This window comes from Pleurodeles waltl, chromosome 7 (assembly GCF_031143425.1).
Source record: "Pleurodeles waltl isolate 20211129_DDA chromosome 7, aPleWal1.hap1.20221129, whole genome shotgun sequence".
NCBI lineage: Eukaryota > Metazoa > Chordata > Amphibia > Caudata > Salamandridae > Pleurodeles > Pleurodeles waltl.
In genome coordinates, this window is record NC_090446.1 from 795,977,607 (window position 1) to 795,993,887 (window position 16,281).

General features: G+C 42.9%; 1 protein-coding gene across 2 annotated transcripts in view; it reads right to left on the reverse strand.

Moving 5' to 3' along the window:
- Window positions 1–16,281, reverse strand: part of KCNIP1 (potassium voltage-gated channel interacting protein 1) — a 1,382,576-nt gene that overhangs the window by 48,080 nt on the left and 1,318,215 nt on the right. For both annotated transcript variants that reach the window (XM_069199338.1, XM_069199337.1), the window contains one exon: window positions 7,465–7,535. In XM_069199338.1, coding sequence (XP_069055439.1) covers window positions 7,465–7,535 — 71 coding nt within the window. The remainder of the gene's footprint in view (window positions 1–7,464; window positions 7,536–16,281) is intronic.

The window sequence follows — 16,281 nt, forward strand, 5'->3', positions numbered from 1 at the left end:
ACAGCCACGAAGAACTGTCCTCTTGGAAGTAAAAAGCGTATTTGGTGTTTTTAGTGGTATATGAATATGAACTTACAGTATTTGTCGTATTTCACAGTTTTTTCCAGGTCTAGTTGTGTTAGAAGTCCTTGGAGTGGAAACCTAGAAGCCTCTATGTGGAGACTCCCCGGGGCTGACCTATTGCAGAAACTTTCCCTTTTTCCATCCACATGAAATCCACTCAAACTGGTTCTAAGACCAGAAATCTTGTCGTCTGAGACGTTTTAGTGCATTGGCAAAGTGAGCAATTGCACAGGGCCCCCATGCTCCAAGGTGAAATTTCTCTCTGTTTGACCACGGTATCTTCTATTTAACTATCACAGCATCTCTCCCTCTCTCTGCCAATCACTCTTTATTCAGTGTTATCTTAAGGATTTTTTGGGCACTGGTAAAGGCATATTTTAATAGTTTTTTGTAGTGCTGTGAAATGTTAACAGCTATTCAGTATTGTTTGGCATTATGCAGACTTGAACTAACAAGAAATGGGTAATACAATTCAAAGATGTTCTGAACATGGGCCCCAAAAATGTGTATTGCCTGGGGTTTCTAAAATCCTTAGGATGACACAGCTTGTGGACTGACAAGAGTAAAATAGCGTATAGGGAACGTCACCAACAAAGGCAAACTCACACGAGAGTCCTCTTGACACTTACGCGCCTTCCTGCTTGCTCTGTGTGATGTCATTTGTACTCTCCCCTTAGGTCACATTTCTAGGTAACTATAGTTGGATGTGTGTGTAAATAACCTCCTCTGTCATTCTGAGAAATCTGACAGAAGCAATCATGCTAAAAAAATCCCTAGCACTCCTACATCTCCTTTGGATGAGAAAAATGACATTCCGTCACTAGAGGAGGTGGCATGCTGGTAGACTGGGGACTGGCCTGGTCTAGGTAAAGATGAACAACATTCAAATCATGTTTGAGGCATTGTAATTAAACTTCTATGTTCCCCAAATAATCAGACAGTTTGAAAAATATGCTAATGCAGCAAAGATGAATTTTAAAAGCCAGCTTATGAAAGTAGAGCTTTTATATTTGAAGCAGGCTGCATATTATGGAAAAATTGCTCCAATCTGTAGAGACATGATGAATTGACATGTATCACATTTCTACGCTATTCACACTAGCTTTTGAGGCTTTAAGGCACTACTTATAGATGATATAAACTATTAGCTTTAGGCTTTTAAACATGTCCAAAAGATTTCACCTGAGATTTTGGCAACAGCACTGATGGTTTCATAATCAGACGTGTGGGTGGTGTACATCTACACAGTACACCAAAAATGTGACATCTGATTTGTTTTCAGGTGCCCTTCTGCCATGGCCCGCCTAGAAGTCATGTTTGTCGATAGGGGATAGATAATTATTACATGTTTAGGGATTAGCACACATTGAACATGTGTTATGGTTTCACCCACGTTTCGGGAGGGGCGATTAGATGGTTTCTTTAGATTTAGACAGAGGCCAGACATGGAAGCTGTGAAAAAGAGTAACGTAAAAGCTCTGAACTAGGCAAGTGGCTGAGATTAATTCAACCATGTGATCCATCACCATGTTTTTGATTCAGTTGGTGTCCTAAGTGTGACGGGTATGTCCAGGCATGGATTCTGTGCTCACTGTGCCACTGAAATTAAGCTATAACTGGCTGATGAGCCCTTATCAGGGCAAAACCGGTCCTAGGTTACTTGTATTCCAGTTCAGAGAGGACCTGGCTTGGCAGTTCGGGCTAGTCTGTTTCCATGAGGAGCAGGGTCAAGGCAGATTTGTATGTGGCCAAAGTGAAGTGGCATGGTGGACAAAAAACAATGGGTTGGGATGCAGACCAAATGATTGCCAGTAGCTGAGATTAATTCAAAAATTCCATCCATCACCTTGTTCTTGTTGTTGCAGTTTACTTGGTCTTCATCATTCTGCTTGATCCATTTAAGACAATTTCTTGAACCATTGGATGTTCTTAGAGTTAGGCTTTCCTTCTCCTGAACTTTCTGTGACTCGGTCTAGAGTGGTCGTGGTAACTTGACTTGTTGTTGCCTTTCTGTGCCGGGCGAATGGCAAGCCAAGTTCACAGTGTGTATGTGAATAAGGGATCGATTACTAAAATACCATGTATTATTGTTTATTAGGACTCCTTAGCGGTGTTCCTGAGAGATTACAAAACTGCTGCTGGGGAACGAGTGTTTCTAGTGTTTTAGCATTTCATCCGTTTTTGTCAGGTTCTTAATTTAGAAGTTTGTATTCCATATCATTATTGGAAGAGTTGAACAACCTGGACTGTTTTTGGATTCTTTGACTTATTCTATACCCTTCATAAACCTGACAGGATCAGAGAACATGTACTGGGAGGTGTTCAGCAGGCTTCTGCTTTGCAAAGTCCAAAAATGAAATTCAATCCAGCAAAAAATGAAGGAACAAAACAAAAAGATCCACTTTTCTACACCACATTGAAGAGGAAAAAAATAAAAAGCTCACTGCTGATTTTAGCTATCTTTGGGATTTTGTATAACATAATACACTTGCACCATATGGTTGTCTGTCAACAAGGCAATACCCTTAATTACCATCAGAGTTCTGCATTAATTCATAGGCAAACTGAAATTTAATCTCATCTTCTATGATGTCACTCAAAACCCATTCTGTTAAAAAGATACCTGTCATGACAGTTACTCAGCTACAATTGTACATGTTGATTATGGATTCCAGTTAAACCTTTGCTGAAAATGCGGAATTCTGATCACTCTTGTTCATTACTATGACATTGTGGTTATCAGCAACAAAATGTGTTTTTCACTGCTTTTATGTCATACAGGCAGTGGACACTTCCCTGCCCTTTCCCTGTCTCTTCTGGGCCTCCATAAACCCGAGGGAAGTGATGGATTGGGTAGGCCTTAAACTGCTGCTTCCCCTGAGTCTTGAGAGACCTATAGGATGTGGTAGAATGGAGGAGAAACAGCTACCCTACTTCCTCATCTCACTCATGTCTCAGGACACTGAGGAAAGGGGACTGAATAGTAGACCAAGCTGTAGCAAATTTCTCCATGTGCTCAGAAATATGTTTTAAACCACTGTTGTGCAATGTGTATGGGCTAACACAGCTTTCTCTGACAGAGCATGAGTGAGGCGAAAGGGAGGTGGAGAAGGATGCCAGTACTGATAGCTATACTCTATGGAAAGAAGAATGATTAATAGCTGTTAAAGTAGATTTGTATTAAAAATATATGAGAAAGAGAAGGGGAAGGAAAGCAGGAGATGAAGGAAAGCAGGTGGGTAAGGGTGGTATGCCATCAGGGATTTTGTTTATATATAAGGGGCCAGATTAACTAAACTTTCATGCAATGAAATGCCGCCAGGCAATTTGCTGTGCTGTGCTGTGTTATGTGAAAGGGAGCGAGCAGAAATGCACCTTATCTACTAAGATATGGTGCACTTCTGCTGTCGCATAGCACTGGTGCAGTGTATGGTGCCTAGTGGCGATGCAGGCGCCCTCACCATGGTGCAAACATGTCTTGATTAGAGCAAGATTGTTTTTGTGCAGGAAGGCATTCATTCCTGTACAACAACAATCCTTAGAGGCGTATTGTAAAATGCAGCACACATGGAAAGCGGTAATAACCAGATGAAATAAAGATATTTCTTCTTGCTACGCCTCTCTGAGGTAGATGTTCCATTTTGGCGCAATCCCAGGTTTACTGTTTTAAATAAATCTGGGATTGCGTCCAATTCTATGGGTGGATGCACAAGAATGCCCATGCTCCCTCATGGAATGTCTACTACAATGAAATGGAAAGCAGCGCAGTGCAAACCGCTGCATTGCAATATATTACTTTACAAAGTCAAGCAAGGCGGCACAAATTGCCCTTGGGGTGCCTCTTTAAATCCGATTTTAATGCAGGGCCTTAGTAAATCTGGCCCATAGTAGACTCAACTCAGGAAGGGTGGGACTAGAGGTGGCGGGGGCAAAAGGTTATATTGTGTTTGATTCCCTGCATGCCCAATCTGTGGGTTTTATTCAGAGGCTGTGCTCCTGAGAGGACATAGGCAAATCAAACTTTTGATGAAGTAGGTATGATTAAGGTGAGTTTTCCATATTGGGTGTACGGATGTCTTGCTAATATTGTCTATAACTTCACATGAAAACACCTGGTAGAAAATGATCTATATATATATAAGATACCTACTTACATATATTTTTATATCAGAAAAACAGCAAAATTAAACTATGTGTCTAATTAGCTGAAAGAACTGTTATATATATGGTAGAAATAGGGAGAAAGGATGGTCCGACTCCTTCCTCTTCATAATACCCATTTGTGTGGCACTTTTTAAAAAAAAAGGAAGCAACACAAAGTTGTCTTACCCTGCATCAGGTAGATGATTTATTGGTGGAACAGGTCTCTATGCCCCCACCCATGTATTTTGATGAAAAAAAATAATTACAAAGAATTAATCATGGGCTTGCACCAAAGTGATGTGTGTACCCTCAGCTGGCCTAACAAGAAGAAATATCTTCATTTCTCCTTGTTTTTGCTTGCTTGCAAGTGTGTTGCACTCTGCAGCACACATACAAAGAGGGAATAGCCTCTTGAGCACAAAAACTATCCTAATTGCAATGCACGCAACCATGCAACAAGATACAAGCGTGCCTGCATGGACTAGGGCCATATATTTGTAAATATGCCACAGTTCTGCTCTCTCCCTTTTATGCAATGCAGAATAGCATTTTACCATGTTGTGCTGGGTTGTTTGAAATGTTAGTAAATATGTGATCTGGACAAGTAGGTTAGAAACACCATTTGGATTTTTAGGATGTTGCTAAATTATAGGCGCCGTTACTGTCTTTGAGGGAAAATCCAAAATTCCTTATGGAAGGTCAGCCTCAGCAGGAAGACCTTGACTGAGCGCTCCACAAAGAATGCATAGAAAATGTGAAGTTTTTAGCCATTTTTAATTGTAGTTTACAAAGCCCCCATCTTAGAACTCTAGATAAGCTTGTGCTTGTACGCTCTGCATGTTCACTTACTCAACACCATGCCAAACGTGGTTCAAAGTGAGGAGTAATGATTTTTCTGGCTACTCCCTTGATAGCAACCCTGCCTAATCCTTGACTAGAAATGTGCGAGTGTGAATGCTTCTACGTAATGTTTTCCCGTCTAATCACGTCCTTTATATATAATGCATTTCTCTTTCAACCACGCCAATTTCATTAAAACGCGTCTAATGTTGTACAATCTGTGCCAAAAATAGCAATTTTCAGCGTGTGCTTGACATAAATCAAAACTGTAAATGTGATTAAAAGTCCCCAGTACACTGAAAAACACTAGTAGTTATCTGGAATTATTGTTCAGAGTTTTGTCAACTGCCTAAAACATCCTGGCACCGACATACCTGCTGTGAGCTCGTGGACCAGCCAGAGGCATTATTACAAATTGCTAAATCCAATGTATAAAGAAGTTACATTCTTTCCAGTACAATAAATCTTCAAACTGACGGGGCCAGTTCTCAAACACAATCTAGACACGCTGTTTTTATCGAGACCAATACGGTGCATGTTCCAATGTCTCGCAGTGTCTCAGCGGAGAGCTGTAAACTAGCAGTACAAGAGGCCGGGCTGTCACTGCTAATCTACACATTCACAACACCACGTGCCATGTGCAGTTTTACTCATTTACAGGGTGAGGAGCTCACGAAATTATTGCTGGCAAATAAACTTTCCAGGATAAATTAGTTGGATTTTAGTAGCAAAACGCTACAAAGGGGGTTTTCAAAAATCCAAAAAGCAAAAGTATAATAAATATATTATTCTGCCTTCCGACACGCACATTCACCTCACTGTTAATTAAAAGGCACACACACTGAATTGGCTCTAGAAGTTGGCATATTTCATAATATTAATTTGGTAAATTCTCCTATAAACCATACACCTTAAATGAAGGACATTAAACGGAGACTGCAAAAACACTACATGGGATTAGAAATTAAGCCCTACTGTATTCGGCTTTCAACTGCCTTCATCTTTTCTACAATATGAAGTATAGTGGCAGGCATCTCCTCAGGCAACAACTGTACTCACGCAGGGGTTATTGTAGTTTATGTAGGGCAAATGCACTTACCGTCCCCTATACTGTCTCGATGTGTTTTCGCTGCAGAGCTGTTAAACATGCAGTACTATGCAGAATTATACAAAGGTAGTAGTGAGTAAGGATGCTTTTCATCGAGGGTTTTGAGTGACGTCAAACAGACAACAAAGAAGCTGGAGAGGTCACTCAGGGGCATATTTATACTCTGTTTGTGCCGGAATTGCGTCGTTTTTTTTGACGCAATTCCAACGCAAAACTAACTCCATATTTATACTTTGGCGTTAGACGCGTCTAGCGCCAAAGTCCATGGAGTTTGCGTCATTTTTTAGCGTGGACACCTACTTTGCGTTAATGATATGCAAGGTAGGCGTTCCCGTCTAAAAAATTGACTCTGAGGCATGTGCGCCGTATTTACACTCCCGGGTAAAAATCACGCCCGGGAGTGGGCGGGTTAAAAAAAATGACGTCCTGCCGCTTTTGCGCAGTTTTTTAGCGCCTGGTCAGGGCAGGCGTTAAGGGACCTGTGGGCTCGGAAGGAGCCCAGAGGTGCCCTCCCAAGCCCCCAGGGACACCCCCTGCCACCCTTGCCCACCCCAGGAGGACACCCAAGGCTGGAGGGACCCATCCCAGGGACATTAAGGTAAGTTCAGGTAAGTTTTTTTTGTTGTTTTTTTGTGGCATAGGGGGGCCTGATTTGTGCCCCCCTACATGCCACTATTCCCAATGACCATGCCCAGGGGACATAAGTCCCCTGGGCATGGCCATTGGGCAAGGGGGCATGACTCCTGTCTTTGCTAAGACAGGAGTCATTTCAATGGGGGTTGGGAGTCGAAAAAAATGGCGCAAATCGGGTTGAGGCGAAAAATTTGCCTCAGCCTGACTTGCCCCATTTTTTGGCGCCCAAGCTCCATATCCCCCTACGCCGGCGCTGCCTGGTGTACGTCGTTTTTGTTCACGCCCACCAGGCAGCGCCGGCGGCTAATGCCGGCTAACGTCATTGAATAAATACGGCGCCCGCATGGCGCTTCAGAATGGCGTCAACCGGCGCTAATTTTTTTGACTCAAAACTGCGTTAGCGCAGTTTTGCGTCAAAAAGTATAAATATGGCCCTCAGAGTCTCGAGGAGAAAAACACCCGCATCAATCACTTTTTACCCTGAAAATCATCTGCCCCTCCCAGGACAGACATGAATTCCTTTTACCCCTGTTGCCACGTCAGAAATGGAAGCCTTACATAACAAAAAGATTATTTCTTATAAACTATATGAATTTGACTTATAAGCAGAGTGACATTTCATACAAAATACTCTGAAAATGAAATGATCTAAATATTTTGAGTTGCAAGGTAATTACCTCAAACTTGACTGATCCAGTCTGTGCAGTGTCGAATGCATTAAACAGGTAATGTGCATACATGCTAGCATCTGAAAAAGACAAACGCAAACTCAGGTTTTGGAAATAGTTTTTTTAACATACACATTAGCTAGGACAAAAAAGTTGTTTGCCTCATTTGTAGGTAGTAAATTATTCATTCAGTATTTAATTTCTGTTTCTCGTTTTTCAATAAACATTGTTTATCACTGCTAATTTTAACACATAGGCCCCTAATATGACTTTGGCAGCCTTTATGAAAGACTGCCAAACCACGGTCATCAGAAGACCGCTAGTGCTGGCGGTTTTCCACCCACTATATACGAGTACTGCTGGATTTCCGCCACATTTTGGGTCGAATTCCAGCAGTAGTCGTGCTGGTGGGAGGAGGCGCTGGGGCGGCACCTGTAGTAATACGGCCTGGGTGTGTCCTGATGGCAGGGTGCTGCTGGCGGTGGGTGCGCCGTCCCCGTTCCCTGCCTGACAACCTCCTCCTTGGAGGTAGGTCGATCGTCCAACAGGGGTGGAGGGTGTTGTGTGTGCATGTGTGAGTGGGTGTTATGTGTGCATGTATGTGTGTATGCATGGTTTAATGCATGTATGAATGTAGAAATGAGTGCGTGTATGAATGTAGAAGTGAGTGCGTGTATGAATGTAAGTGTGTATATGTGTGTGTATGCGTGTATGTATGTTGGAGTGAGTGCAAGTATGAGTGTTGTGGTGAGTGCAAGTATGAATGTTGTGGTGTATGCGAGTATGAGTGCTGTGGTGTATGTGAGTATGAGTGTTGTAGTGAATGCGTGTTGGTGAATGAGTGTATGCGGGTGCGAGTGGGTGTCTGTGCATGTATGTAGGGAGGGGATGGAGGATGGGGCGCTGTACTTGGAGGGGGGTGGGGGCTCTGTACTTGGAAGGGCGGGTGGGGGTAAGTGGGTGCTGTACCTGAAGGGGGTGGGGGATTATTGTGCTTGTTGGGAGGGGGGAATTGTTTGCCGGTAACAGGGAAGGAATTCCCTGTCATCGGTAGCCTTTCTACCAGGGTTAATAAGGAGGGCCACAGTCTGAGACTCTCACACTTAATATACATTAAGTTAACCAATGTAATTTTGAGGTTATAACGGAAAACAAAATACTCACCTCTGTACCAAACATCAAGGGATGCACTGTACAGCTGATTAGTTTTGTGTATTAAATTGTGCAATGAATATTTTTTCATTGGAATACAAAGCATTGCTTTCATGTAGCAAATGTAGGTCTACGGTGCCTGACGCCATGCCTGATACACATACAACTAATGTATATACAACATATTTTCACAGTTGGTTGCTTACATTTGACCATATTGGACATGCATTTCACTCAACATCTTAAAAGGGTACATGTGCTGGTACGTTAAAAATACCTGAACTAACGTTTTGTACATGCACATTGAGCACAAGTAAACGTGACTCAAGCCCCTGGATTAATTCTTGGTCAGGGCCTTGAGATTCAGGCAAGGAATATCACAGTCATGAGTGTCCCTTTACCATTTTTTTTAGCCCGGGGCTAATCGGCCAAATATTGAAGGAGGAAAAAGAGGTGGTGGCTTTGGTTTTGTGAGACAAGGAAGAGAGGATGGGCCAGCCGAAGAAGACACTAGCAAACTGTTTTGTGTCAGAAGCCTTTTCATTTGGAAACCCATTTACATCCCACATATTTCCTTGGCTTCTATTTGTAACATCAAAGAAGTTTAATTTGTCTAATCAGAGAAATTCTAATTTCTTCTTAAAATTACTCAATGCCTCTGTAGTGAATTGGCTACTGTTGGACATGACCCTCGCAGCAGGTTCACCCCACAATGTTTGCCTTAACCCCTCCTGTTTTGTTGAATTCGTTTTTGTAGGCTTTGGGACCCTGTGCACTTTACCACTCCTAACCAGAGCTAACGTTCTTGGGATGTCTCCCTAACATATAGTACAATTGGCCTACACCCAATTGGCACATTTAATGTGCTTCTAAGTCCCCAGTAAAATGATAGTACTGGTACCCAAGGCCTGTAAATTGGATTGTACTAGTGGGCCTGCAGCACTTATTGTGACACCTCTTTACGTAGCCTTTTTAAACATGTCTCAAGCATGTAATTGCACGCTGCATGCGGCAAGATATACTTTTTGCCAGACCTAAGCCTTCCTTTTTTAATTAATCTACATTGCTTCTAGGGTAGACCTTAAACTCCCCACAGACCAGATTGCAGTATATTTAAAAAGTTGGATACATATTCTTAACTTTTACATGTCCTAATAATGATAAACTCTTAAATTCGTTTTCACTACTGCCAGCACTTTCTCTTCCATAGGATAACATTGGGTTACTTTACCACATTTAGTAAATGATAACTTTTTATTGGGGGCAAGTAGGAATGTCAAGTTTGGTCTTAAATTAATTGCAACTTAAAACACTCATTAATGGTAAAGTTGGATTTTAAGTCACAACTCCGAAAATGCATTTTCTTGTCTCAACTGTCTGGTGCCTGTAGCGGGTATCCTGGGTCATGTGACTACTTGTAAGCTGGCTTTGTGTATTCCTCCCAGACAGCATCACAAAAGGGGACAGGATGTTGGCATGATTGGCCATTGTGACCTCATGGGAGAGACTGAGCTGCCACCTACCACACTTGCACTTCAAAGGGGCTGCCTCAGCACACTCAGGATCCTCAGCCCAAAGGACATCACCCTATTCTATTGTCACCCTACACCTCTCAGAGCCAGGGCAGGGGAAGGAAGGACATTCTACAACCAGGCATTGGGGGAGGTTTGGAAGTTTCTCCCACTTCAAAGCTGGCATAAGGTGTAAATATTGGACCAGAAGACCAACTCTTGAGATCACTTCTGGACCTGTGGAAGACTCAGAAGAAAAGCTGTTCTCCTGCCCTACTGCTGGAAGGACTGTCATTCTGTCCTGCTGCCTGAGGAGAGAAAAATTGACCTACTCCTTCAACCTGGCACCATCAGAGTGACTCCAAGGGCTAGCTGACTGGCCACAGGTTCTGAGCTCGATGGACATAATGATCTCCAGAGATCTGTCCTGCACAGTCGTGGCAAGAAATTGAACTTACCTGGTCGCTGCCGCACTCCAGGCACAGGCTCCCAGCCTGCCTTGCGCCTATCATGATGCTGCTCAGAGCAGTGTTATGATTGTGTGTTTGGCCAGCGTGAGACAGCCCGCCAAACATACATGTGCACTGAGGGGACTGCTCTGTGCACTCTCCTTACTGCTCATCACCCCCATGGCCCGCCCCTTTAGAAATAAAACAATAATGAACAGTGTTTATTATCATTTTATTTTTAAAGGTTTGCTGAAGGCAACGATCCTCTGGCATGGCAGAGGAGGCGCCCCTGGTCCTGCAACTCCCCAGCTGCTGAGACTCAACTGGACCTCCCTGTGCCCTGTTGCTGGTCTCAGTTTGAGTGAGTCCTGATCCCCAAGAGGTGTTCCCTCAGGTCCTGCACAATGGGCTGGCATTCTGGTCCAACTGTGGGCTTCCTCAGAACCGATGCAGGATGATGTGACACGAAAGAGCGCAATGCAAGACCTTGAGTTGCAGCACCTCGCAGCTCCTGATCTGTGGCCTGACTGGAACCAACACAGCAAGATGAAACTCTATGCAGCACCTCACAGCACCAAGTTGGTGGCCCCATCAGAACTGACACAATGCCAAGCAGGACCTCGCATCTCTTTCTAAGTACAGCCAGGTACATTGCACAGTGGGCCAAACTCAGTCCTGTGCCCGGCCCGCACTCCATGGCTGTCAGCTTGAACTTGCTGACTTTGTTCCTGTCCGGTGCAGCCAGAAAACCCTTTTTGGCGATTTGCACTTTTTGGCGCTACTTTTATCAAAGACTTTGAAATTGCATATCCTGAGTTCTACTGACTGGATTGTTGTCATTTTGGTACCATATTATTAATAATTACTCTACCTTTTCTAGATCGGTGTGTGATTTTTCTTGTGTTGTGTTTTCACTTTGTTACTGATTGGGTGCTGCATAAATATTTTACACATTGCCTCTAAGTTAAGCCTAACTGCTTTTGTGCTAAACTTGCCAGAAAATTAAGCACATGATAATTGCTATAATCAAGTTCGCCCAAGCCTTTTTACTTTTTAAATCCGAATAGCTTTCTCTTTTATTCACCACCTCTGTAAAATTGGATGCAATATTGATTCAATTTGAAAGTCTTTAAAATAAGGTGAACTAGTATATCTTGCTGGAAATTTAGTTGGGGGGAAATACTTGACGACCATTTTTTTGTGCCAATTGAGCAGAGCGGTTAGTGTTTTAGCATGCAGTAGCTCTCATCATCTGCTCCCAGCCTGCATACTTAAACAGAGCAGTGGCATGGTCTGATCAGCTCTCCTCACAACAATCACGGTCTTCCTAGTCTTTTTCATTTTTGAATTTGAGTTGCTTTCTTTTTTTACCTGCAGCTCAGTAAAATTTAATTGTTATATAATATTGATTGAATCTGAAAGTCTTTACAATATGGTGAACTAATACATCTTGCTGGGAATTAAGTTGGGGGGAATACTTATCTTGACAGCCATTGTTTTCTGCGATTGCACAGAGAGATTAGCACTCTAGTGTGCAGTGGCCTTCATCACCTGTTCTCAGCCTGCGTACTTAAACACTGCATTGGCACAGACACACCATTTGCGTGCCAAATGCACAATAAAGGCAAGCCCATCTGCGCCATCTTTGCCTGAACAAGTCCAGGGGCCAGGAATGCTGCCTCTTTGTCTACAGGTAGGTTGACTTACTCTGCTTCTCAACTGCTTGCCCTTTGCCCCGTTACCACAGAAGCCTGGTCCCCCTTTCTTGATTTAGATCTAGTTTTAACAGTAAGAAATTGCCCACATTGCAACTTCACCACCACCTCCCTGCATCTGAGCCTAATTACCCATCAGTTGGCCAACCCAGGCATCCTAAAGTCAATCCTGCTCAGGATCATAGTTTTACAGCTTCAAGTTTTTTAACCTAACTGTCACTCGTCAATGAAACATCACTGGGACATTTTTAATTTTCCCAATGAATGTTTTCCAGATCATCACAAATTTCCCCAAACAGGTAGCTGGTCACATGTTGGATCCTATATTTACCAACCTTAGGAAAATACAGATAGACCAGCCTATTCCTCCCCCATTGCCCGATCACTTTGCAGTCTCTTTTTTCCTACTCGTTCAACAAAGGTTTTGATTCTGAGAAAATCAGACTACATCTACTGGCAGGAGCTGATCAAAGCATACATCCCAACTCTTAACTCTCTACTTAAAGTTAACTGAGCCGTGCTGAGTCACTCAGTAGAATCAGATGTGAACATCATTGATTCTTGGCTTAGATCCTAATTCGATGCATTCATCCCTACCACAAGTAGGAAACACTATAGAATCCTCCCCCCTGCTCCATGGTATAATGACTCTGCCCAAAAACAAAAAAGCAATGTAAATGTTTGGAAAGAAATTGGCGGAAAACGTATTGTAATGAGGACAAACTAATACTAATAAGACTAATAAGTCTGCTTTAAAGGGCTAGCAGAAAAAAGTGCGTTATTGCTAGAGCCAAATTTTACTTGGATAAAATCATTGGGGTTAAAAACTGCCTGAAAATGCTTTTTTAATGCAGTTAAGAATATTTCTGACTATGCTAGCACGGCACCAGCTACCCCACTCTCACAAACCCAGTGTGATGAAATTACAGACCTTTTCTTTAAAAAAGTAGCAGATGTCCAGACCGCCTTTTTTCGGGTACACCTGAGGTCCGCTCAGTTAAAGCTCTTTCCAGCACGATGCACCCTTTAGATGTGACATTATTTTCCTCATTGCTTGCATCTACCAGGTGAGGCTCTGCAGTGTACCCCTCCTGCCCTTGGTACCGGGTAAGCTTGTTCACCCAAATTCTAGATGTTCCTTGACTGAAGGCATTTTTCCATTAGCTTGGAAGCTGGCCTTGGTCACACTCATACTACAAAAGTCATATGGTCAGACTGTAGGCATATTTTGCTTCTGCTTACCCTGGCTTAGGTGTAGGAGAAACATATTAACTTGCAGCTCACATCATAGACCAAGTCTAATGGTTTATTGCACCTTTCGCAATCGGGCTTCATGGCTGACTACAGCACTCAATCAGCCCTTCTCAGTGTCACTGAATACCTGCAATGTCAGCTAGATAATGGAGGTGCTGTGGCACTGGCCCTTTTTAGATCTCAGTCCCACTTTCGACACAGTAAACTACTTCACTCTGATTTTTAGATTAGGAGAAATGGGAATGCAGGTCACAGCCCTGTACTGGCTGAGTTCCTTCATGCACAACCACACCTTCCTGGTTTACATCGGTCTAAATCACACAATCTAGCCTGTGAGGTACAGATAATACTCAAATTGTGGTATACCTGTCATCTACAGATGCAGAAGCATACAGCAGATGTCCTTAAAATCTGTCTTGCCCAAGTTTCAGTGTGGATGAATACCATGTCACTGAAACTTAATGGTGATAAGATGGAAGTTCTGCTGGTGGGCAACCAACCCCTCCTATGGGGTCCTCATCTGTGCCAGCACATATGGTAAAGACATCTGGGGGTATGGCTCAATGACAAGCTCTCTATGAGCTATCAGATCAATAAAGTAGCCGCTAACTGTTTTGGCATCCTTAAATGGCTGAGGACAATTCTGGTCTGCCTCCAAGTGCCAGCCCAAAGAACAGTAGTCCAGGCCCTGGTTGTCGCCAGGCTACACTGGTAATGTATTGTACATGGGTGCTGAAAAATCTCTGATGAAATGGCTCCAGACAATACAAAATGTGGTTGTGAGTCTCCTCCTCCAGTCACCCAAATTGACTTCCTCTGCCACAAACTCTTCAATGGCTACCAATCAAAGTATGCATCCAATTCAAGGCGTTATGCTATATTTATGAGTGCCTATCCAACTGAGGCCTATGTATTTGAGACCTTTGGTGACTTGGTATACACCCAAACGTTCACTCCGCTCAAGCCACATGAAGCTGTTTCCTAGAGTTAAGAAATCCCGTCAAGATGGTCAGGTGTTCGTGTATCTGTGACTTAAACTCTGGAATGCCTTGCCACAGACAGTGATAGCCTACAAATCGCTCTCAACCTTTTGTAAACTGCCTATAAGCTGGATGTTCCCATCTCTTTAACATCAGCTAACTGTTTAGTTAACTGGTAATTCCAGTTCAGTGAGGAGGCTAGTGCTGGGAAACCTTTTAGAGGAAGCCATGCGCTTTACAAAACACATATAATAATAATAAAGATTGTGGTTGCTGCTTGAGAAGGTTTCCAGACTCTCAACCAACAGGCCACTTTCTCACATCTACTCCTACAACACAGTCCATAAAAATTGAAAAACGCTTACAACAGAATTTGGGAATCACCAGATAAACTGTTTGACTTCTCCATCTGTATTTACTATTGTTCTGTTAGTAATGTGCCTTTCTTACTATCCTCTTTGGATACTTTTGGCAGGAACGAATTATTTAAGATTTCCTCTTCTATATCTCTAATTCTGAGTGTAGGTGTTATTTATCACACCTCATAAATAGTGATACCCTGAGGCACATTATCTATTGTGTGTGACTAATCTGTGTTTTTGGAGAATAGCATGTGAACTTTGGTGTTTAGTGCACCAACATCTGCATAGCATGGCACATACAGTGCTATTTTCCTCTGTTAAATTCCAACAGGTATGACCTGCCAAAATTTAACAAAGAGTGAGAAGTTTAACACGCCTCATTATGTGCTTTACTGGTCACCCAATCCCTGTCAGGGGAAACCAAACAAGAGACACTCAATAAACCTGTGCTTCACCCTGGTAACTTGGCACAAATGCAGCCAGGCTTAACTTGGAGACAAAATGTAAAGTATTCATGCAGCACTCAAACAGTGATAGAGCTAAAACACAACACAAGGAAAATTCCACATCAATTTAGAAAGATAGAGTAATTTGTAACCAATAAAATGACACCAAAACAACAAACATCTAAACAGTAAATCCAGAGTTATGAGTGTTTAACGTTTTAGGTGAAAATAGAGTCAAATAAAACCACAAAGCACCCCTCACAGGTATCTGGTCACAGAAGACCTGGTTAAAGTCACATTTTCAGGTGGACTGCAATGGAGCGTGGGTCAGGTACAGGTAGCAAGTTCATCTCAGTGAAGAAGTTTCCCTTTTTTGAGGTGTGTCCATGCAAGAAGCCTCAGGTGGAGCTTCACCTTGGTGGGGAGCCTAGGGAGTTTATTGTAAGCCTAAGGAGCATGTTGGGCATTGTGAACTATTGATGGTGTGGCACCACATCTTTGCGGGACAGTCGATGTGGACTGTCCCTACTGACATTGACTGTCGTAGCAGACGCAATGAGCAGTTATCTTGGAGATTCACTTTGATGGGTTTCACAGACTGTCATTGTTGACTGTGAAGAGTCCATTTGCAGTTCCAAAGAGCCCAAACGTTTGTATTTTTACCTAGAGTTCATGCAGACTACATTCTGCAGCTTTTAGGGATCAGTATTTACTCCAGCGGAGGCCAGCAGCAGGGCTTAGGCATTTCCAGTTGACGCTGGTTAGCTAGGCTGTTTCAGGAAAGGCCTTTGGAAGGTTGTTTTGCTCTTGTAGCTCTAACCAGACTCAGCCAACTGACCCTAGGACTAAAGTCAGGGGAGTATTTCTTCTGAATCTTCCACAAGTCCAGGAGTGTTATGATAAGAGGTTCTGAAGGTGCCATTCTAATAGCCAGTGCTAGCCTATTGATGGGTAATG